At 38.8% G+C, this 24270-nt stretch overlaps 3 protein-coding genes and 1 long non-coding RNA gene across 5 annotated transcripts; 2 read left to right on the top strand and 2 right to left on the bottom strand.

Annotated features, from left to right (window-relative positions):
- LOC135625489 (uncharacterized) lies at nucleotides 1-5896 on the bottom strand. Its single transcript, XR_010492066.1, has 4 exons — nucleotides 5758-5896; nucleotides 5383-5615; nucleotides 5046-5264; nucleotides 1-4338 (listed from the first exon to the last, which is right to left on the bottom strand). It is a non-coding gene; the product is annotated as an uncharacterized LOC135625489 (long non-coding RNA).
- LOC135625487 (NAC domain-containing protein 68-like) lies at nucleotides 5079-6263 on the top strand. The gene is made up of 3 exons (XM_065130360.1): nucleotides 5079-5256; nucleotides 5341-5621; nucleotides 5714-6263. The coding sequence occupies exons 1-3, from the start codon at nucleotides 5079-5081 to the stop codon at nucleotides 6152-6154; spliced, it is 900 nt and encodes a 299-aa protein (XP_064986432.1). The 3' UTR covers nucleotides 6155-6263.
- A 3298-nt stretch (nucleotides 6264-9561) lies between these two features.
- Nucleotides 9562-13030, bottom strand: LOC135625488 (uncharacterized). 2 transcript variants are annotated; one of them, XM_065130362.1, is made up of 5 exons: nucleotides 12874-13030; nucleotides 11726-11891; nucleotides 10867-10918; nucleotides 10715-10781; nucleotides 9562-9872 (listed from the first exon to the last, which is right to left on the bottom strand). In XM_065130362.1, the coding sequence occupies exons 2-5, from the start codon at nucleotides 11879-11881 to the stop codon at nucleotides 9782-9784; spliced, it is 366 nt and encodes a 121-aa protein (XP_064986434.1). In that variant the 5' UTR covers nucleotides 11882-11891; nucleotides 12874-13030; the 3' UTR covers nucleotides 9562-9781. The 2 variants fall into 2 exon arrangements, with proteins under 2 accessions (XP_064986434.1, XP_064986435.1); XM_065130363.1 differs by having other exon boundaries at nucleotides 11726-11886; nucleotides 12874-13025.
- A 1847-nt stretch (nucleotides 13031-14877) lies between these two features.
- Nucleotides 14878-24120, top strand: LOC135625484 (ethanolamine-phosphate cytidylyltransferase-like). Its single transcript, XM_065130358.1, has 9 exons — nucleotides 14878-15640; nucleotides 16925-17160; nucleotides 17958-18139; nucleotides 19298-19369; nucleotides 20781-20848; nucleotides 20999-21119; nucleotides 22218-22283; nucleotides 22370-22492; nucleotides 23834-24120. The coding sequence occupies exons 1-9, from the start codon at nucleotides 15321-15323 to the stop codon at nucleotides 23903-23905; spliced, it is 1260 nt and encodes a 419-aa protein (XP_064986430.1). The 5' UTR covers nucleotides 14878-15320; the 3' UTR covers nucleotides 23906-24120.
- Nucleotides 24121-24270: the final 150 nt, after the last annotated feature.

Raw genomic sequence — 24270 nt, 5'->3', positions numbered from 1 at the left:
CCCAACCTTTGTGCGCTCCAAATTCAACCAAGCTTGCCTGTTCTCGTGGTGCCTCTTGCGCGAAGGGTTGGCCATTCCTCTGAATGCCAATCTCGGATGCTCGCTCCTCTGAGCGACTCTTTTCCCTACATCTCCATGCCCGTTTTCCCTCAAACGGTCGCGCGTGTGCTGACTGCCCTCAACGCAGCCCCGCTAGGTCCCCCACGTTTGCATGTCAAGTGTTTCTATGAGTGCTTGTCCCGCTCTGATACCATATTGTCACGACCTTAGCTGATTTTGCCTAAGGCGTGCGGCACCCTCGCGCGTCCGTCCGCAAAGGTCAGCCTCCCCGAAGCCTCCCATTGTCCCTTAGGACCAACAAAAGAGAGAACGGGTTAAAGAGAACGCCTCAATCGGGATCCACAAGCAAACATGTCCGAAAAACACTTCATAGACAATGCAAATTACAAACAGACTTTACAAGCTCTGAATAGTTGCACAACAAAGGGTAAAATGGTCCATTACAGACCGAAAAGCTCTCGCACGTGTCCACATGACACAACCTTTATTTACAAGCCTAAAGAGGCCACCAACCCAACTAACATGGGACTATTTAGCCTTCGGCCGTCCCTCTACCTGCTGTACAAGGCATGAACATGCCAAAAGACAACGGACAGACATAAGCATTACATCCAACATCTTGTTTAGAAGTTTGTCCGTTACAATGTGGTAAGTCGACACCATTGCCCTCAATCTACCTCTCCATCAGCCCTTGAGGTCGAGGTGAGGGTTCCCGGTGCTTTCGAACAAACCACCCAAGGTACCCTTACCGTATGAGCTCTTCAATATGCTCTTTCAGGTCATGACATTCTTCAGTGTCATGGCCATAATCTCGATGGAACCGAAAATATTTAAACTTATCTCTTTTCACGAACAGGGTTTTCATTAGGTGAGGGCTGCTTAAGAGTCCCTCCTTCCATATTTGTAGGAAAACTTTGGTTTTAGTCATATTTAAAGAGGTCAGCTCAGGCCTTGGGCGAGGTAAGTTGGGTCATTTATTTCTTCTTCATCACGGTGACCTTGGGTTGGGGCTGATTGTGGTCACTCCTGCTTTAACTTCTTGCGTGACTTCTCACGCTTGCCCGAGACTATTGCCTCGGTAGCAATGTATTGATTGGTCCTTTGAAGTGCCTCAGATATAGTTACCAATAACCTCTTTATCAATGACCAAAAGAGGCGAGAGGGCATGAGCCCCATCATGAAGGTATATATTATGAGTGATGGATGGACATCTATTACGCCTCGGATCTTATTTATGAACCGAGCGATGAAGTCTGCGAGCATTTCTTCCTCCTCCTGCTTAAGTCCGTGGAGTGTTATCGTTAAAGGCTAAGGGCATACATTCCCAAGGAAGTAAAGTTCAAACTCCTTCACCCATTGAACGCTTCCAAGGATAGGAGACGAAAGTTCATTGGAATCAATTCCTACTAGATTTTCTGGGTGAATGACGACTAGCCTAAGGTGGGGTTGATCGACGCCTCCCCATTTGATTGTTGGAACTCTCGTTGCATCTCCTCCAAACGTTGGTCCATCTGTTGTAAGGAACCCTCCGTCAAGTCTACTGACTTTGTTACGGTAAGTAACTTTTTTAGCCGTGGCCTCGGGGCCGTCGCGGCTGGGTTCGGGTCCGGAAGGCGGTGATCTCCGTGGGAGCGCTCCTCCAGGTCTCCCGACGGCCGAGCTCGGTGGTTCGGGTCGGGAGGTCGGTTCGGCAGGTCGGGTCGGCGGTTCGGGTTGGCGGCTCGGGTCGGGAGGCAGCTCCGAGGTCGGTTCGACAGGTCGGGTCGGCGGTTCGGGTCGGCGGCTCGGGTCGGGAGGCAGCTCCGCCGCAGCTTCGGGAAGAGGCGACACCGTCTCGCACCTGCACACAGGTCGGGCCGGGAGCTCGGCCCGACCCCTCCGACGATCAAGTTAGAGAAAGATGTGGAGGGGATTGTGGATGAGGCAGAAGAAGAGCCTCTGAGTGTTTTGTGTCTGAGTGAGTTTCCCTCCCCCTTCTCTTGAGAGTTCGGGGGTATTTATAGATAGGTTTAGCGTTTACCTGACGTGGCCACCTGCTGGAGTGAGATGGTGCCTCTGATGGTGTCTGACGCGGCCGCTGGGGTCGCGTGGCGGGGCAGCTTGCAGCAGGGTATGGGCGGGGGCAGGTCGTTGTCCTGCTTTGCCGTGGTCAACTGTGCGAGGTCGGAGGTCGTCGCACGACAGTGGGAGTTGTCAGCGTTATTGCTTTCCTGGGGGGATGTCGTCATGGCGCGTCATCCGGCCACTTTTATCCCTATCAGACTTAGTCTTGGATTCAGGGGAGCAGAGTGAGGGTGGTATGATCCGCTAAATTCTATGGTCGGGGACCAAAGTACCCCCTCAGTCTACGATTAGATGGCCCTCAGGTGCTCCTGCGATGTCGACACCGTGTCGGGATGGAGAATCTCAATGGATGCCAATAGCGGTGGAGCCGAGGATTGCAGCTGAGTTGGTAGCATCGTTTGTTGGACCAGATGGGGCAAAAAAGGAGTGACAATAGTAAGAATGTCAAGCTCTCGATAAGATTATCTAAGATGCCACCTACATAAATATCGAAGTCGAGAGAGGTTTCCTAAGCTAGTCCCTTCGACACCTAAATTAATTACCCGGAGTAGATGAGTGTAATCGCCAATAGTACAAAGTGACCCTAGATTATGTTAAAAGTAATTTTTATACTTGATAGTAAAGGAATGACATTTTATAGAATATTTTTTAGGGGATAACTTTGAACCGCTTTTAACACCCTTAATTTGATATTTTTTCACATAGATAACAAAAGTGTAGACAACTCATAAGTATTAACCCATATCCACGGGCCAGATCGATAAGGCATAGCTTTTGTCTCCTTTCAACCTAGACACATAGATGGTTGATTGATAAAGAGGTTAGCATGGGAAAACCTTAATTGTTGATAACATAGTCTAAAGATTGGATCTCACTGTCATCATTTACCCTTTATAAAAATAAAAATAAAAATAAAAAAACTGTATGAATCATATGCTTTCTCTGAAATTAATGTACATCAAATCAAGAGCAACGCTGTAGATGACATCGCTATCGGACTCGGATTGTGCTTGCACCAGTGCCACGTTAACTGAACGCGCTTCTAAGATTTCCATCCTTGCAATGTTCACCGTCGCATCCACATGGGTGAAGCCAAAAGGACTAGCTTTAAGTGTACCGACAATGGACTACAGGTGCTGACCAAAGTGTCCTCTAAAACACAACATATTTTCCTCGCATTACATGTTTTAGTTTCCATAACGTACGAGGCGGCAAACTGTTCTCGGTTATCACCAACCCATCTACCGCCACAACCTTATCAGTAGCAAATTCTGGCACCATCTCAACATGTAAATTATGGTAGCTTACATGTGTAAGGAATTGATCCATACATGTGTCACTTCAACGCACCGATTCGCGAATCGTGTTCCACGTATCAGATTCTAGTCAGAGACACATTTCAAATTGCCGGATAAAACACTAATCGTGTCGTCCTTTGATCATATGTTGGGATAAATGTGTAAAATTTGGATTGAAAAGATGATTCAAGGAAAAACTTTAATTTCAAGAATTAGTAAAAATTGCTGTCTAAAAATCAAATTGAAATTGAAATATCACTCAAAAACCAGGAAATTCTTTGGTAGATTTTGAAACATCCTTTTAATAATCCCTCTTTTCGGAAGTCGAGCAATCTACTAAAACGACCACCACCGCTCCTTCACCAAACCTTTATAAATTGCCTACATGCACGCTTATGGTGGACTGCAACATCAAGAATGTGCCACAAAAATGATCGACACAGCTGGATTACCTCATCACCGCATGATCCAACCAAACAGAATCGCGCCTGCGGAAAGCACCAGAACATATCCACATCATCTGATCGGGACACGTGTCGGATCGGTTTTTAATTATTTTCTTTACATAACGACAGATGTGGTCAGGAGGCTTCAAAACCACCCTATTTCATTAAAATCTTTAGATCATGAAAATTAATTCGTAGGTCAAATATTTATCAATGTTATACGATAATATATCACTTTTAATTAGATATGCACCGTCGATAATATTAAGTTCAAGGCAACGCTTATCCTCGGCTGAGCTGTCCTTAACTCATCAGCGTGTGAGGAAACAAAGGGGTCAAGGAAAAGGGCTCGACACCGGGGTGGGGTTGTCAAACCCTTTTCCTGAAGGCTTGTCGACGGTACGACGTTTTGTTCCCTCCGACTCGGGCGTGTTGACTCGGACAGTCGTCGCGAGTCCCACGGTCAGAATCTGCAACGAGAGCAAACCGACTCATAAAAATCCAATCCATTGATGAATCAAACAAAGCATAATGGATATCCGAGTCAACTCGGCTGGTTAGGTGCCAAAGTTTCAAACGAGGAAAATAAGGGGTGCGGTGGCGGGGGCGGAGGCGGAGGAGGAGGCCCAGGTGCAATGCACTGCGTGCGGACCAATCACGGGACGCGGTGCTCCTCATAGTGGCCATGATCTTTCGTTTCCGGGTTCAATGGATCCGCACGGATCCGTCACGTGAGCCGAGGGGTTGTAATTAAGGAGATGCACCCATTCCGATCATAATCCCCTTTCTAGAGAAAAGTATCTAATTATGAGCTCTAAAAAAGAAAACCTAATTATGATCATTAATCCCCTTGTTGTCTACATGCCTCTCCTTTCCTTCCTGCTCTTTGAGTTCCCGCATAAAAAGTAATTATATGATAATTAGTTGGTCAGTGAGGATTTAATATAACTATGTAAAAATAATTCACCTTAAGTCTCTGCGGACAGGAGCACATTAATCACCTCGACCGTAAGCCGAAGGCTTCCGGGACTTCATGTGTGGTCTCCTTCCCCTATATATCCTATCCGATCCGCGTCCATAAGATATATATGAATCTACCTTCGTCTGCGTGAGTGTGTGTGTTCGAAACTTGATACAAACATACTACAATTACACCAAGAGAGAAAGAGAGGCTTACTTCTTGGCTGTCAGCCAGCAGAGGAGACAACGGATGGCGAGGAAGAGAGACGCGGAGGCCGAGCTCAACCTGCCGCCGGGATTCAGGTTCCACCCATCCGACGAAGAGCTCGTCGTGCACTACCTGTGCCGGAAGATAACCTGCCAACGCCTGCCCGTCCCTATCATCGCCGAGATTGATCTATACAAGTACAATCCTTGGGAATTACCAGGTACTGCACTGCACCCATAAAACAATAGATGAATCAAGAAGTTCATTCTTTGATTGGGTAACACAGACAGCAATGTATATGCAGATAAGGCATTATTTGGACAGAAAGAATGGTACTTCTTCACACCTCGGGACCGGAAGTACCCGAACGGCTCGAGGCCGAACCGGTCTGCCGGGAAGGGATACTGGAAGGCGACCGGTGCTGATAAGCCGATCTCGACCAAGGGGAGCAAGACAACTCTTGCAATCAAGAAAGCCTTGGTCTTTTACTCCGGGAAAGCACCGAGAGGAGTGAAGACCGATTGGATTATGCATGAATACAGAGTGGCCGATACGGACCGCCGTGCCAACAAGGGAAGCCTGAGGGTATGGAATCAACGATAACATCATATATATAATCTGCTAAAATAGTGCATGTGACCATAGAGATAATGGAAGCACTCTTTGGACTAGTGCAGTTGGATGACTGGGTTCTTTGCCGGCTGTACAACAAGAAGAATACCTGGGAGAAGAAGCAGCAACAAAGGGCGACGTCCTTTGGAGAGCCCATCGATTCATCGGACGAGGCATGGTCAGCAGCAGACAGCTTCAGAACACCAGATTCTGAAATTGAAAATGATTTTGTGTTGCCGCATTTCAATGATCTAGGCAGCCCATCACAAGCTTCTGCTGGAGTGCAAGCATGGAGCGCCAGGCAAACAATTGGCCTCCAGATGGTGGAAAAAGGTCCGAAAGAAGATAATGAATGGTTCATGGACTTGAATCTGGATGAGTTGCAGAGCACTTACATGAGCTTGGGATCAACACCTGCCATGGATGCAACAAACCAAGATTATTTCTTCCAATCCTTAGTACCGCCCATGCCGAGGCCAAATCAGACCAGCATGCTACCTTTCTGAATTAAGTGGGAAGTTGAAGATGTAAATAAGGGTAGATGCAAACATCTAAAGAACACTCTAGGATTTTTCACTTCGTTTCATGCATTATATGCAAACACTTTTGAAACAATTAGTTTCCTTTGCTGATAAAGATCTTCAACTTCTTTTAAATTTGGACAGAAAACATACAATATTCCATTTCTACCACTGATTCAGCAATCATTTTGAGCATCAAACCCAACAATACGAGGATAACAAGTTTTGTTCAATTCAACCTACCAAAGAAAGCGTACATAGGTATAGATGTAACAATATCTACATAGTGATTAATTTTTTTAAAGACATTGCACTACGCCTTTCATAGAACATCATAATGCATCTGAAAGAGAAGGTGTAAACCATGCTATGCACATTCAAAGCAGACAAACTGAAAGCATTGCTTGGTGAAGCTGAAATCAATTCGACTGATTGCATTTGGTTGCTTGCAACTGAAAATGGTTGCAAGTGCTTTTACACTGTAAGTACCAGTTGCAGATGCAGCTGTTTGGTTGTCTGCATTTAGAATTGCTGCTATGGAAGAGGGTGTCAACCATGCTGTGTACATGAAGAACTCTATGATATTGTTAAGGAGACTAAAACCGAAAGCATTGCTTGCTGAATACTTAAAGTTAATGTCTACCTATAATTTTATTTATCAAATTGTAATTATCAAACACCATATCATCTTATGTCATTAGACATGTTAGCACTCATTTCCCGACCAATCATTCATTTGAATCACAATTTCATTATAAATCAGTAATAAGTCTTGAATGTTTGATTGTACTTAATATACAGTAGTCCAACTATTCTTTTTTCTGTATGAACCTAATGCATGAATTTAAGATGTAATTATAATTTATGGAACAGAATAAGAGAAAGAGGATCACAAGCAGGCGACGGAGGGGAAGCTTTTTGGGGTACAAAGTTTTGGGTCAGAAGCTCAATCAAGGTTACAGAGCATTAGATCACCTAGTACCTCAACTGAGGTGCTCGCCTAAGTGACACTTGGTTGAATGTCTCGCCTTGTCTGAGCACCTGTATGTCTCTTGACAACATTGCTTTATAGATATAACAGTCACTCAAACATCTCTCAACAACATTAATTCCTTTTTAACAACGAAATCCTCTATTTCTGCTGCACATAACCAATATGAACAAAGTATCTCTAATAATGATGATAACCATTTCATGATGTTATTCTATACTGACACATTGGCTGCAACTCCACTTAAAAATATATCTGAACTTTGAATTAATAGACTGGACTAAGAACAATATTAGAGATTATTTACTGGATGGAACAAAAAGGTTTGTTCATGGCTAATCCCTGTGAATTCATCTCCAAATGCTGGAAGGAGAGTTTTAAAATGAATCAAGGTCCTCCTGCACCTTCTGACCTAATAGAGTTTACGAAAGCTCATCAAGGTCCAGACAAGCATCCAATTGATTAGCACCTCCACTGACATTGTTTCCAACATTCAATAATGCTTGTTTCTTGAACTATACTCAACTAACATTGACACGATATCTTTAATAATGAAGATGACTATTTCAGAATTTTACTCCATACGAACACATTGGTAGGACTGTTACTGCACATAAAAATAACTGAACATTGGATTACAAGAGAGAGAGAGAGAGAGAGAGAGAGAGAGAGAGAGCATTCTTTATATGAAATAAAACGAACAATCTGTATTCCCTTTAGGGTTTGATGCATTTAAGTGCCAGCTAGCAGCAGACAGGATCTATACTCTATCCAGTGTATACCATACTACACGAACTAGCATTGCTGCCATGAAGACATGTATGGATTCTTCAATGAATGAGTTACGTAGAGACCTAGGGGACTGACATTTTCTAGTTTTAAAGGTAAGGTAGCAAATCAGTCTATGCTATTTAGTTCCCAAAACATAAATGCTCCTAGTGCACCATATACTGAAGATAGCAAGCAAAATTTCAGAAACGAATGCACTTGCAGAGAGAAACAACATAACAGATTAACATATGCACACACTAATAACTAGCACAGTATTAACATCATAAGTAAAAACGACCTTATAAATTTTGCTGTAGAAAATGGCAAGAGGGTCTTTTAACAAGATACATAAGTAGAGAAAAAAATAAAACGCACCAATCTATACAAGTTCCTGAAAGATGAATGGTTGTAGCCTGAGGAGCCTTCTTGTGTGAGAGGTAGTTGGATAACTTCAACATAAATAGTTGTCAGCCATGATAGAGGGATAAAACCTGCTCCCTAGGGTGCACCACAGTGATTCATTATCAAATTTCCAAAGAAGAAACTTGTCTGTTCTCCATTTCTATCCCCATCAAACAGACAGGCCAGCATTTTCTTGACCAGAAACAGTGCTCGGTTTATCTCCTCAGCCAAAAGAATGCTTATTTGCATGTCATCATTATTTTTAGAAGCATTTTTATTCTTCCTATGTAATAACATCAAGGGGAGACAGATGCTCCTATGGTATCTTGTTCGGCGGGCCAGACACTATCATGTTCATTCCACCTGCAAACTTACGTACTGTTTAATTCATCTACCCAACAACTAAAACGCCCCTTTTTCGCTCCTTATCAAAGAGCGTATAAAGTGTCACTTGTCATACAAAAAGAGAGACCTCACTGTAACATATCATCAAACATGTTGTTCGCATGACGCAAATGACTTTCTTACACCAGAGAGCGCACCAAGAAGGCCATAAAATCTCCACCGCAGAACCACCCCATTCGCGCACACAGGAGGCTTCTTCGGGTTGCTAACACCTGCATCAGTATCAGAGACGACACAAACACTCACATGAGCGCTTCGTCTCATCATCCCTCTGCAAGGCACGTCTTAAGAACTGCGCACAAGGCTGACGCCCCGCCGCTACCATCGGATGCTGATCATCTTCTTCGCACGCACGATGATCAATAGAAGGATGGCGTTGATAGGGTAGGCTCGCAGGAACAGAGACGGGAGGGAAGGAGCGGATAAACAAGGTAGCGTAGTAGAAGGGTGTGGGAGGATCCACCGACCGAACGCGAGCTCTTAAGACGGAGGATAGGAAGGAGCGAGCTCGCGATAGGAAGGTGGACTGCTTTTGAATTATACAGGATGAGTTGGTTACCGTTTGTGTTTTTGAAAATTGAAATAAGGAAAAGAATATTCATTTATATTTAGGCAATGCCTCCACCGAATTAGCTTCTCACAAGGTTTTCCATATACTCTCCGAAAGTTGACTTCAGGATCCTCATATAAGCATCAGTGAGTTGTTATGTTCTGCTACTACTGAATCGCTGGCTCGACGTTTTCTCGGTTAAAATCAATAATGCAGTTTCTGTAGGAAACATGCTACAATTTAGCATAACATAAAGCACATCGACAGGGTCCATAACAAAAGATGAATTTTTGGCCATCTGAAAACTCAGTAGGAACAAACAAAATGTACTTCTAATTAACGTACTAAAAACAATCCGAAATGTGAATTTTTTATTTTTTGGAAATTGAGAGATCTGGCATCATATAGAACAGCCATACGAGATCATACATTAATCGCGGGCTTCCCATCTCATGATTGTGGAGCTTTTCTTTTTTCATGAGGTCATTGCTACTCAATACCGCTTCCCTTTTGGTTCATTTTTCGAAAGCATCATTCCTGAAAGCTTGTTAACCTCGTATAGAAGACCAGCAGAGAACAAGAAGCTGCAAAAACAGGGAACCAGAATGATTAGAGGCCTAGAAATAATATGTAGAATGCAAAATAAACACAATCTCATAAAACATAAAATCAGAAGTATAAAATTTCTACAATTTTCAGCAATGGGAACAGGGAACTGCAACTTTCTGTAGCATTTAAAAGTCATAGGATATTGTTGGCAGCAAAATCATGTTAATAACATTAAACCACTATGTATCTCTCATGAAGTAGAAATGCACAGATTATTCCATATCCAGGAGATCCTTTAGGTTATAATTAAATTGGATAAACAGCCTTCCATCTGCAGGGAACTTGTAAAATTAACTCATATGGTACAAGAATTATTTAATTTCGACAAAGTTGGATCAATTCTTGAACTTAGCTCTTGCATCCATCTTCGCACTAATAACTTAACAATGAGTTTTTGGCAGGGTTAACAGTATGATCACTGGCCCACATTGTATAAGCCAAATTTATGCTACAGTTGCTCCATTGCAACTAGGTTAGGATGTAAGAGCACTAGTCATGAAAATAGCATCCCCGGATGCAGGGTAAAAGCTGCATAAATTTGAACCTCCCAAACCCCACGTTGGTAAGAAGCTCAAGCAATTTAAAGATACTAAACGTATTCACATGGTATCAACCATCCAACTGAAACACTATCATACAGACTTCAAATAGCCAAATCAAACACATATCTATTTGATGGGAAAACCATAGAGCAAAAATATGCAATCAGGATCTAAGTAGAACTGTATTATTTATCCATAGCAGTTTATGGTCATGCAGAAAATTAGACAAGAGCGATGCATTTTCACATAGACGAACAAAGCATTTAGTTAAATACCATGTTGTTATACAAACACGGTGAACTGTGGCAGCAGCAATAAGAGCAGCAATTTCAGCCAATACAACTGCAAGAAATATAAAGAAGTCAATTAAACAACTTAAGTGTCAGATGATGTCAATCAAAATTAGTTTAAACATTATTGAGCTCACCGGCACCCCATCCTGTCCTTGTGCCACTTGATTCTTGGTAGTTGCCAATGAACTGCAGAATATATTCAAATTAACACAAATGAGATAATGTTCGCACAAGATTCTTGCGCTAACCAAATGGCACCACAGCTATTCATCCTAGACCACATGACATCAACCAAATGAAGGAGATTTACCAAAGAAAGTGAACTTGCAATGTTATATAGTGGTAATCTGAAATTTCTATATCAAAAGATGGTTTGTCAAGTGGCATTTGCATAAGATATTGTGTTATTAACCTGGTTGTATGACTTTGGATATTCATCCTAAAGCACATGAATCCACCAATAAAAAAAAAGATCAACTTACAAAATGATTTCTGAAAGTGTATTAACCAGTAAACTAGGGATACATGTTACAAGTGTCCAAATCAGGAAGGCAGTAAATAGAGAATACAGTAGATTGATTATCTTACAAAATCAACTGTGTCATCCACCTCCTTTGCCTTGTTTAAAATTAATATCCAATTTGAAGTAGGAAGTATATGAAATATTTTTACTCAAAACTACATTATTTAGCTTCTGCAAGACAAATTACTACACCAACCCTAATTTACTGGGTATAATCACAATGCAAAATTTTGAAGGTTAACCACAGACACTCAAAATTAAAAATCATAATCAGCAAGGCTCATTTTTTATAGCAAACAATATACTGCTTTTAAACAAAGAGTTGAAATGGCATTTCTGCCTATTATCCTGTTGCATCAATTACCCTCACCAATTACTCAGCCAAGTATTTGAAGTGAATTAACATGCATGAACTTCTTCCACAGTTTTGCAGTAAATAAAAATGACAAGAAAATTACATGAAAACTCACCGTGAGCAACAAAAGAAACAAAAGAGAACTGATGAAACCACCAAAGATTGTCAACAACTCAGAAGACGCCAATTTTTCTCTATACATCTCAAGAAGTGAGAGAATGATTGCAAATGAAAGTAGCGAGTAAAGCATGGATCTCCCAGGACCAGCCATGGAGTCTATCCTACACAAAACAAATTAGGAGAGCATCATTGGGAGTAAAACCATGTAATAACAAAAGAATAGCACAAAATTTAAGCACAAACAAATACATGGCAATAACTTATCAAAGAAAAGGAATTAAAAGAAAAGATATGTATCTGATAACCATGATCTTGCCGCCCTCACTTAAGTTAACTATCCTTTTTCAAGATGGTTTGATATATAAAGGACTGGTACAATCATGTTCTTACAAGCAAATCCATCATTTCTCATCTGACAATCTCATGGAACCAGGCAGGTGCCGTCATTGTGGGTGCCTTATTGTCCATTTGAGCAAGGGTTCATCAAGATGCACAGCGCGTTCCAGCAAACTATTAAATCATCCGAGAGTCTCAATTACATCAGGTAAAGCATCTCGAGCTGTTTGTCAGCGCGACTGGGAAAGGAAGGTCGCTAGACTGGCTAAGTTAGTAATGGTTTTAAGTGGAATCAGACCAGCAGCAAATAGGGCAACTAGTCCATTCCACTTTAAAAAACCTAGGGCTTTTGATTCTAGCAAAGCAAAGAAGGCCGCCGTACTATAATCACAGCGTTCCTCAGCCGTCAGATACTACACAAAAGCACAACAGATAGAACAGCTCCAAAAATTGGTCTTTTGAACAGGAATAATGAGAACACAGAGGGACTCCACAGAGGCATAGAGAACTCCTATCCGCAAGAAAATGACATATCGACAAATTCATCCTACAACAAGACCGAAAGACAACGAAATCCAAGTTCAAGATGCAATACCAATAAACGATCGAAAAGAAGAAATCTGGATACAAGCCTTCCAGCAAAGAATCCAGCTCAGAACAAAAGATTAGGAGAAGCAGCAAAAGGGGGAAAAAAGATAGATAACAGGTAGAGGAGATCCAGATCAGATCCGCTTATGCATTATGAACGCAAGCAAAGAAGAGACGGGTACAGATGAAAGTCAATAATAACAGGGAAAAGAATGCTACCACCACAGATCGGAGCCGCGCCCTGTCGCCGGAGAATACCGAGTGACGGAGACGAAGACCAGTGGGTTAGGGCTTCAACGAGGAGACCAACCCCATCGGGTTCTTAAGAGCGCGGCTTCGAGTCACGACTTAGTTAACGACCTAAGTAATGGGAGATGGTCCGAGTGAGTAAAGTGGCCGGTCGGCGCTTACTGGAATTTGGTTTAATTGTGAGTCAATTTGGATTCTGTCAGCCGCGGATTAAACGGCAAAATTGTTTAGGACCTCACTTGAATTTGGTTTATTTACGGCTCGATTTGTGTTCGATCGGCGAAATTGGTTTAGGCCAACATAGCGGCAAAATTGTTGAAATGGTTATTAATCTTAAAAGCGTTCATGCAAATAATATAATTTTATGGTAATATTCGTGCAATTCGATATTCCGAGTGTGTAAAGCGTGCGATTGTATAATCTTCCATATGTACAAGTAAAGATTTTTTTTTACATTTTACTTTAAAAAATTACTATTTGACTTTTACTCAATAGTATCCCCTAATTAATTTTTAGGTATATTTCTTCATCAATTCAATAAAAATATTTTTTATCCTTTACTAATTATTTATGATCATCGACACACCATCATCTTTATCCTTTGTGAGTAATATCACCCAGCACCTTCAACCCTGACTCTCATTAGAGGAGGAAGCAAAAGGGAAAGCAAACAACGAATGACACTGATTATGGTGGAACTATGAGGCGAAAGTTGAGATGGCCAAGGGTGGTTGATGGATATTTTTATCAAAGTGATAAAAAGGGTATGATTATAAGTTATGAACAAGTCCGTAGATAAGTTGATCTATGTAATACTTATGTATTTTCATATTGTTTGATTCTATTCATACGTTAAGCGGCATATAAAGTGCTTATAATAGGCTTGATAATTTTATTTTAATTGATTTTTATAGTAAATTTAGGTTGGTACACACCTGATGTGTGGTCATCATTTAAGGGAAAATTACTTAAAAATAGACTATTCAGATAGTTATTATATATATATTTTTAAGTATATAGAGCAATGCAAAATATCAGTCATCTTGGCACCATGAAGCTACTTGGGTGACATAAGACTGGATAGACATTTAAGATAGTGTATAGGACTAGTTCGCTACATAGTTTTGTAGTGGTGTTATATGAACACTTGTATGACTTTGATTATGATAGTTTGTCTTGAACCATTTGTTGTATGATTGTTTGGAGCTTGTAAAGTCTTTATTTATTTATTTATTATATTTCAAATATTAACTAAAATATTTGCTTGTGAGATCTTAAGTATAACGTTTTTATTAACTTGTCTTCTTGTTAACACTTCCTTAAAAATACTAAAAATTTACGAGGAGACTAACCTTTTGTGGATAAATACGTAAGAATGTCATACGATCTAGATAAAACTAGCTAAATTCGTAATATATGATATCACAGTACGATAAACATAATAAAAAATATTTGATATGTAAAATATGAAAGATCTAACGAGAATGTGTTAAAGGTAATCAGCAAGTATAAGAAAAAATGAGCATAGAAATATAAGAATATAAGTCATATAGAGATACTAGCATTTGAATTTAAGAAATTACTAGTCCTTCGTATGATAATAAAACTGTGGGTTGGTCGAACACAAAAAAAAAAAAAAAAAAATAATAATAAATTAAAATTTAACGTCATACAACATAAAAATTTTATTTTCAATAAGAGATGGATGCATTCATAAGATACTAAATAATGAAGACGATGACCTCATACGATGAGTAAGTCATATTAATTAATATCGTATACACTGGAATTCCTACTCGGCTACCTTTTGTCTTCCCTACTCTTCAAAATCGAATATGATCTAAGTTGCCAAACCTTTTCCATATCTTTGTGCAGGCACGTCGTGTCACCTTTCACCGTCCTCGAATAACTTTGGTGAGGAACAAGAACCTCGTCGTTGTCATCTCTCTTCACAGCTTTCCCCCCTGCAGCATCAAGCATCAAGCATCAAGCATCAGAATCGGCGGCATTACGGGCTATGCTTGAAGCCTCGAGACGCCATTGGATGCCATGTTTTCTCACCCATTCGTTCCAACCCTATCTACCGGGCGACCACAACGTTCCTCGATAACCGCCCCATACTTTGAACGGTAGCTATCAGATCCGTCGATCCGACGGTTCCTAGTCACTTATCACCCCTAGTCTCTTCACCCGCTCGGTCGACGCCGGCCTGTTCCGTTTCCCACCTTCACCTCTCTCTCTCTCTCTCTCTCTCTCTCTCTTCGTCGCCCCGAGGAAGCAGGAATCGCCGCTCGCTCTTAGACCCTATTAATAATGGCACGATCGGAGTCCCCGGATGACGGGGGGAGCTCCACCATCCCCAAACAATCCTAGAGTCCAGAAACCCTAGATCCCACCCTACCCTCTTATTCCTCGCGATGGGAAGCGGAGGCTGTGCCATGAACGTTCTCGGAAGCCGCAGCTCCATGACGGGGTGGCTCCTCGGCGGCTTGCTCCTCGCCCTTTCCCTCCTCTCGGTCCGCCTCGGCCGGCTCCCGCCGCCGTTCTCCTGGATCCGGCGGAGGAGGAAGAAGCCCGTCCGGGTTTACATGGACGGGTGCTTCGACATGATGCACTATGGCCACTGCAATGCCCTGCGCCAGGCCCGGGCGCTCGGCGATCAGCTTGTGGTCGGGGTTGTCAGCGACGACGAGATCACGGCTAACAAAGGGCCCCCCGTCACTCCTCTGCACGAGAGGTATGTCGGTCTTATGTGGATTTCTCGAGAGTTGTGCTTATAGTTTCCAGTGAAAGGAACTTTAGTAGACATTACCTGTTCTTATCCTTCTAATAATGTTTCCAATTTTGATTAGGTTGTGGCTAATTACTTTTTTTCATTATATCTTCTCTTGGTCAATTAATTGCCATCCTCATCTTCTTGTTTTATGACGCTATGCATATTTAGGACAACAAGTAACTTGAGCTTGTTGAGTTCTTTGGTCACTGGTTATCACAATTCAGATGACTATTTGATTTTTCAAAAAATTCATTTGATAAAATTTGTGATACTATGCTATATATATGTGTGTGTGTGTGTGTGTGTGTGTGTGTATATGTATATATATATGTGTGTATATATATATATATATGTATATATATATATATATATATATATGTGTGTGTGTGTATATATATATATATGTGTGTGTGTATATATATATATATATATATATATATATATGACTATTTCTTTAGTAGTTAACGTGCAACTGTACAATACATGACTATCCTTTTTGAACCTTTATTGTCACTTATCAAATTTGTTCCAGTACAAATTTGTTAACCCTATAAATGTTTTGAGTCTTCACTGCCGCATTTTTGTCTTTCAATTAGTTATGGTATACCTGAACTCCTAGTTCTTGTAATGCTGTGATTTTTCATGATTTTCATCAGTAGTTCTCCAATTTTTTTTGAATGGATGTCTAATTTTACATATTCTTGAATCCATTTCACTATTGGCTTGTCCTTGTCAAAATGCAAGGTCTGTTATCATTAATTTGCCAGTTCAGAATCCTTATTACAGTGCCTCTTCAAATATCTAAGGCCATCTTTGAGGAACCATATTGGCTGCTCCTGTTATTGGATGTTGTTTTTGGTATCACATACTTCTCGTAGTCATTTCTGTTGGTTATTGTTTTGCTTCTTCCTCCATTTTTTTCAGCCGTTCGATCACATTATAGGGGTTATCATTAGTGTCACCCCCATGCCCCCACTCCCCACCCCCCCTCCCAAAAAAATTGCCCAAACATAATAGAAAGGACTTTTTTTCAGAGTATGGATCCTATATAGTTGTCAATTTGAGTGGCAAATATATAAATGATACAAAATTTGGCTTTTGTATTTTATGAAGTAACATTGTCATGAAATAAAGATAATTTTGTTGACATTGTTTTGCCTTGTACAATTGAAATTCCCTCAGCAGTGATTTGTACATTATTGATTATTCTGTATGTAATTTTTTTTATTTTCCTCTTTTTGGTAGGATGATAATGGTAGGTGCAGTGAAGTGGGTTGACGAGGTCATTCCAAATGCTCCTTATGCTATCACTGAAGAATTTATGAATAAGCTCTTCACTGAATACAACATAGATTTTATCATCCATGGGGATGACCCTTGTCTACTACCAGATGGTACTGATGCATATGCCTTGGCCAAAAAGGCTGGTCGCTATAAGCAAATCAAGAGAACTGAAGGAGTGTCAAGCACTGACATTGTTGGTACGCATCCTGCTCTTGCTCTTGCTTTTGCTTTTATGTCTCAAACCAAGACCTTTTTTTTATGTGTGCAATCACATCAGATCTGAAAGTGCAATTTATTTAGACCTCGGGATGTTCCAGATATGGCATTAACATCAAGGTTAAGATGTTGTATTGCTTTATCACCTTTTGCAATTTTATGGAGTAAAATCTTGATTACTCATAATTTACTATGCTGTGGATTGAATCAGTTCCTTTAAGCCAAACATTGGCAGTTCATTAAGTTAAGTAGCTTGACCCTTATGATAGTATTTTTTTAATTCTGGTTCAGCGGGGATTATCATGTTATCGTTCTGCTCCACTTTTATTATTTTTCTACATGATTACCAATCATTTAACTAATTCACTTGTTGCTGATTGTACGTCTTTGTCATAGTGCTTGCCTTATGGGAATATAATCCATGTGGAAGATCTCCGTCTTGAAAGTTCTTGTAAATACAGATAAATCTTAATCTTCTCCTGCTACAAGTGCAGGTGGAAGCATCACCTGGGAGGATTAACCTTTTATATAGTATATTTTGCTTTCACTGTCACTTTTTTTTTCCTTGACCTTGGAAGTTAAATGGCATAGAAAGTGGTTTGAGAATGCTTTGAGTCGATTTCAAATCTTGGAATTATCTGTAACACAGCTTATTCTGCTAATGTCATGTTGGTTATTTGGCACAAAAAAAAGCTTACTTTCTTCTTTCGTTTACTTCAAAGTTTATTTAACTGGTCTCTTTACACAGTGAGCTAACTCCTGCAAGTGACATAAACAGGTCGCATGCTTCTTTGTGTAAGAGAGAGATCACTTGGTGGTAGTCATAACCATTCTTCTTTGCAAAGGCAGTTTAGCCACGGGCACAACCAGAAGGTTGACGATGTGGGGTCAGGCTCTGGAACTCGGGTATCTCATTTCTTGCCTACGTCTCGGCGAATAGTGCAATTTTCAAATGGCAAGGTATATACATTGAAACCTTTTCCAAATGTTGTATTTATTTTTATTAGAGTGCTAACTATTTTCTGCTATTATTTTCTTAGTTAATTCTTGCATCCTACAAAGTTCATTTTCTTGATATGCATTTTGGTGAAGGTGATAAATAAAACCTGAATATTTCTTTTTTACTTGGCTGTAACTTGGAAGGACTTCTATGCATACTAAAAATAGTTTACATCAGACAATCTAACATGATATCTTTAATGTAATAATTCATATGGCAAGGACATCTTTGCCCATGGTTTTTTAATGACATTTTGCCTACTTATTGGAAGTCCATATGCTCTTTTTTTTTTGCCAATTTGGGATTTTATAATATTTTCTTGTTATATATTAATTTTTATTCACAGTTTAACCCCTTAATCAATGTGTATGTTTGCATTTTTTTTCTTTATAGAATTAAGCATGAAATCAAATATCAATTAGTATCTAATATATATATATATATGATGTGATGTGATGTATTGGTACTTACATATGATGTAAGTACCTACGTATGATGTATTGATACTTACACATGTTGTACTTACATGTGTGTGTATATATATCAATTAGTATGATGTGATGTATTGGTACTTACATATGAACCTGGTTGGTACCTTTATTATTATTCTTGTCGAGTATCACCGTATTGATCAATATTTACATCTATGATTCAGTACCAGTAAATAATTTTTCATTTTTTTCTAATGATGTCAGACACTACAAGTTGGTATATCGTCCATTATACCAATACCATACTGGTTTGGTAGATTATTAAAATTGCAAACTGTGATTTAAATTCTTGGAATTGAAGTTGGTGGTCCAGCCAAATTGTTGATCCGAATGAATTCTAAGTTTCTAACAATTCATCTGCTGATTTTTTGGAAATATCTTCATTGCCATGTTCAAAATCATTTCCTTCTGGTCTGTTCTTAAGTTCATCAAATTGTATTTCTTCCATATAATCATCTTGAAGCCTGATTAACTATAAGTATGTTATTTATTCTAATTGGTTTTATCCCAATGATTGTTTATATGTTCAATGTATGCCACTGAGTTACTAGTTATTATGCTCTTGTTTGTTTTTCTTGTTTAAACATGGTTTTCATCTGCATTTCATGTTTGCCATTTCTCATGCAGGGTCCAGGTCCTGATGCTCACATAGTTTACATAGATGGTGCATTTGATTTGTTTCATGCGGGACATGTTGAGGTATACTTAGCTTTGCTTGCTTCTTATTCTCTCAGAAGAATCCAATAACTGTTGTATCACAAACCAAATCTTATTGCAAATACAAATTATTATGACATTTGCATTGGATATTCAGCTTTTCTCTCCTTGTGAATGATTTTCGGATTATGATCTAATCTTTTTATGATATGCCAACTTCTAGTGTCAGAAGCACATCCAGACAATACACCTCTATCAGTTCGTACATGATTTTGGCGACTAGGAGGCTCTCATTTAGATTTTGTTCTAGCTTATGGCTGCTAGCTTATATCATTCAAAATTAGATTAAATTATGATTATGATGTTCTCATCTTATTACTTATCTATCATAAACTTTTTTGCAACTTTTTCTTTTTTCAGTTACCCAATGTTACTATTTATTTGTACTTGTATATTGATGATTTTTCCACGGTTTTTATATGCGCTAAATGCAGTAGGACCAAGTTTTCTTGGACTCTAAGCCTAGAGACAAGGTGAGGCATATAGCTTAGCTAAGGTGCTTTTCATGCTAAAATATATGAAAAATGATTTCATAGATGGAAGAGCTAGCAGCAGATGCTGCAACATTAAGGAAGTTAGCAAGTGAAAAATCATATTGTTAAATTGTTAACCATTGCAATTTTCTGAGTGAACCAGAATCATTCTTCTATCTATTTGAATAATCGGTCTAAGAATGGCAATAAGATGATAGAAACAAGAATAATTATAAAGATCACATAAATAAAGATGTATAATATTGCAGAGTCATGCTGTATAGAGACTCGGCACTTACAAAAAAGCTTGTGGCTCATGCCATTCACTGAATTCTTTAGGTCTTGACTATTGAGGGCTCAAAATTTATGTCGATTCTCGCTCCTAGTTTTGATAACATCATGTGATCTCATTAGTATTACTATATCTTCTATTCTGATCTTAAACTTTTGTTTGCATTAGAACAATCAATTTTCCTACTAGAAGTTGAAAATTTTTCTAAAAGAACAACATTTATTTTCAAATCGCCCAGTATCCTGTTGTAGAAATTAACAAATTTCTTGATATTGTGTATTGTGACTGTGCTAAGACCCTATTTGTTCATCATGTCACACAGATAGTAGGTTGTATGATAATGAAATCTTTCTTTCTGCAGAAAAAGCTACTTCTGCTTCCAGCTTAGTCAAGATAGTTCTTTCGCCCTAGTTAACTTTTAATATTTGTGACAGTTATTCGGTAAGAGGAGCATGATGTTTTACTTCATATGATTTCTTTCTTCAAAGATATTGTTAATCATTTTGTTGATTTGTTTTTCTGAACCTTGCTTTTTGGGATAAGTTTCTCATTGTGCTTTATAAACTTTTTTTTTGTCATGGCTGCTATTGCCCTTGCTACTGAAGCTTAATGTCATTTTTGTGTATAGATACTACGCCTTGCTCGAGAACTTGGTGATTTTCTACTTGTGGGAATTCATACAGATCAGACAATCAGGTCACTTTATTCTTACTTTTTTTCTTCTCCATTATTATCAATCACTTCTTTTTGTTGTGCTGTAATTTATGATTCAATATCTTTCATATTTAGTTTATGTTCATTCAATTTATGTGCTCAAAACTTTTAACATTTTTTTACCTTCAACAGTGCTACTCGCGGTGCCCATCGTCCAATCATGAATCTCCATGAGAGAAGCTTGAGTGTTTTGGCCTGCCGTTACGTAGATGAAGTGATTATTGGTGCCCCTTGGGAAGTTTCAAAAGATATGGTTAGTAACAGTAAACAGTCATAGGGTTTGTGTGATTTACAGGCCCTAGAAGAGGGAGATGGGTTCTGCATGGTCACTTTAAAGATAAGATTGAAGCAAAATCTCAATATTTTTGAGCAAAATTATTTGGTTGGTTACATAAAGTTGCTTCTTATGAGTGTAGTTATAGTCCGATAGCTTAGAGACATGGAACAACAAGGATAGTCATAAATCTAGTATTTTATTTCTCATGGGTAGTAATTCACAAAGGTTGCACATTTTCTGGAGATAGAGTTCATTGTGAAATCTATTCTGATGAGTGATCAAAATTCTCATTAATGTGGATGAACTTGGTGAGCTGATTCTTTTCTCCAAGTTGTTTCGTTTCTTTGACCACTTACACTTCTTTAACACATTAATTTGCATTTGATATGCTATGGACAAAAGCTTGCCAGTGTTTATTTTGAGCTTAGATGTTGCCTTATATTTAGTGGACATGGACATTTTTGAGCAGTTTTTGCTGACGATCACTAATGACATGACAATAAATTTTGCTTGTTTAGAGTGCTAACTGTTTATATTAAGTACACTCCCATTTGAGAACATCCATTCTTGTCTTGTTTTCTTTGAACAACTTTGGTGCTACAATGACATTTCTAGTTTTTCAATTTTGAAATTGTGGTTCTACCTGTTTACATCTTCAGTTCTTCTGTAGACAGTTTTGTTTAAGTGCTACCATAGTATGAAGATATTCCTCTTGTGCTAATATAAGGTTAAAAGATTCCTAACTGACTCCACATTTGCTATGGAGGCAATGTTTGCTCATTTTAATTCCTGAGAAGTATCTTTGCTTTGGGATCTTTGTAATTTTAATGTTCTTATTTTTTGTGGTTTTGGGATATATTATCACATTTGTACATTATAATATTTAGTAGAGAAAAAGGTAGATATTGTAGATGTGTACAGATCTTTTCTTTTCTCCTGTTGCTATCAAATTTGAAATTAACATGTTACATGAATGTTTGAAGAGCTAACTAACTCTTTATCCATCCATATGATTCTGGTCTCTATATTTGCCTGTTAGATCAACTTGACATTTCTGCTTTGATGCATCTACAGATTACAACCTTTAATATCTCTTTGGTTGTTCATGGGACGATAGCTGAAAATATGGATTTCCTAAAGGTAATATTGCTGAACTGTGGATCTTATATACCACAAGAATGTCAATTACCAGGCTACTCATGCTATCGTATGACTAAACATTACAGAAGGAGTCAAATCCATATGCTGTTCCCATGGCTATGGGAATTTATAAGAAATTGGAAAGTCCTTTAGACATTACAACTAGTACAATCATTAAGAGGATTGTTTCAAACCATGAAGCATATCAGGTACTTTTAAATTAATTGTACTTTTAATTCTACTCTAAAGGATAAGTTTATTGTTTTTAGTATCATATGCAGTTTAATATCAATTTTTGAGGAGTGAGTACCATGAGGCATGGTTTGCCTTTCCGGTCTATATTGTTGTACCATCTGTCGATACGGTACATACCAATCCATACTGATGTACTGACATATGGTATGATGGGATGTACCGATAGATTAGTATTTATCACCCATACTGGTTCTCTATCGGACTAGTACATACCAGGTGGTACATCACGGTATGATGAACCATGCCATGAGGTATATAGTTTTTGAACATGGAGTAAAAAATAGTTGTCTTTGGCATTTGTTTGTCAAATAATCTAAACCAATCGTCGAAACTTGACATAAATCACTACTCTAGGTGATGGTTCCGTTGAAAAGCTAACCTCATCATTTAGTCATTGGGCAAAATGTGATAGATATTTGTTGCTCACCTCTCCAACAACGCAATGGAGGTCGTCTCTTTGTCTAGGTCAACAATTAATAATGATCCAATCTTGTCATTAATGAGCCCATATGGAGGCGTTTAAGAGCTGTTAAAAGGAAGATCATCATCAGAGGCTCATTGTGCCCATTGACACCATACACAAACAAAATATATAAATTAGGTTCTCCAGGTTCAAATTAAATCTTTGCTTCACTCATTAGCTACCTTTATCACTTCATATTCATTGTTCCTGCTTTGCCTGGTCTTTTACTTGAACATGCTGAGTCTAAGAACTAAAGGATCAGTCGTATCCAATGTACCATGTCAGCCATGCATTGAAAATGAGCTTCATCACTAGGTAATATATTCTGCCGATTGTGATTGTTGCTGACAGTTAATAACTGGGTGATTGAGGCACATGAAGATGCTAGTATCTCTGTTATGATAAATAGGTAAAACAAATTATTATGAAAATGGCCTCTCTCTGCTATCTGGTTTCTGACTGTTTATTATCATTATTGGGGTACACAATAAACCATTTAAAATTGTACAGCTAACTGGCTTAAAATCAAGTATGCTTCATTTGACAATTTGTGGCAGTTGCTATGGCAACTTCACTATTTAAGGTCACTGAAATATGATCAGTTTATATGACCATTAATTTGATATAACTATACCTCGCTTCACTAGTTGAAGGCTAAATTTTATTTTAATTTTCATTTCTGTATATAATATTCCTAGGTTTAGGTTATGGCTTGTTGCTTCGGGATGACTGGACCCACTATGATCACGTTTATATCTTACTTGGGAGTGCTTTGTGATCGTTTGCCTGATGAACAATACATATTAAATGATAGATAATGTTGTTTTTGCAGAAACGAAACGAGAAGAAGGAAGCCAGCGAAAGGAGATATTACGAGAACAAAAGTTTTGTATCTGGAGATTGAGCCGCACAAAGCCGACTAGGAACTATTCGTTTGGGAATCCTCAGATTTCCAACTTGGTAGAGAGGGCTGGTTGAGTATCAATCCCACATTCGTCAGTTTTGAGTTTTAATTGCCCACATTTTCCAGAAAGTTACGCAGTTAGATGTAGCTGCAATGGGTAATGTAGTATATTATGTTATACTTGTTTTAACTTAAATTATATATATATATATATATATATATATATATATATATATATATATATATATATATATATATATATATATAAAAGTTTTAGTTGGCTGTTATTATCGGTGACTCATTTATTTCACCACATGAGATGTTAAAGAAGATAGTAACATGAGATATTTCAAGACTTGTGTAAC

This window comes from Musa acuminata, chromosome BXJ2-10 (genome assembly GCF_036884655.1).
Source record: "Musa acuminata AAA Group cultivar baxijiao chromosome BXJ2-10, Cavendish_Baxijiao_AAA, whole genome shotgun sequence".
Lineage (NCBI taxonomy): Eukaryota > Viridiplantae > Streptophyta > Magnoliopsida > Zingiberales > Musaceae > Musa > Musa acuminata.
The sequence above is the reverse complement of the archived record's forward strand: the minus strand, read 5'-3'. Positions and strand labels throughout refer to the sequence as shown.

Coding starts and splice junctions, on each gene's coding strand:
- LOC135625487 (XM_065130360.1), top strand. CDS start 5,079: ATGGCGAGGAAGAGAGACGCGGAGGCCGAGCTCAACCTGCCGCCGGGA. Junction 5,257..5,340: donor CAATCCTTGGGAATTACCAG/GTACTGCACTGC, acceptor ATGTATATGCAG/ATAAGGCATTATTTGGACAG. Junction 5,622..5,713: donor CCAACAAGGGAAGCCTGAGG/GTATGGAATCAA, acceptor GGACTAGTGCAG/TTGGATGACTGGGTTCTTTG.
- LOC135625488 (XM_065130362.1), bottom strand. CDS start 11,881: ATGGCTGGTCCTGGGAGATCCATGCTTTACTCGCTACTTTCATTTGCA. Junction 10,782..10,866: donor AAGGACAGGATGGGGTGCCG/GTGAGCTCAATA, acceptor TATTTCTTGCAG/TTGTATTGGCTGAAATTGCT. Junction 9,873..10,714: donor CGTGTTTGTATAACAACATG/GTATTTAACTAA, acceptor CTGTTTTTGCAG/CTTCTTGTTCTCTGCTGGTC.
- LOC135625484 (XM_065130358.1), top strand. CDS start 15,321: ATGGGAAGCGGAGGCTGTGCCATGAACGTTCTCGGAAGCCGCAGCTCC. Junction 15,641..16,924: donor GTCACTCCTCTGCACGAGAG/GTATGTCGGTCT, acceptor TCTTTTTGGTAG/GATGATAATGGTAGGTGCAG. Junction 20,849..20,998: donor CATACAGATCAGACAATCAG/GTCACTTTATTC, acceptor TACCTTCAACAG/TGCTACTCGCGGTGCCCATC.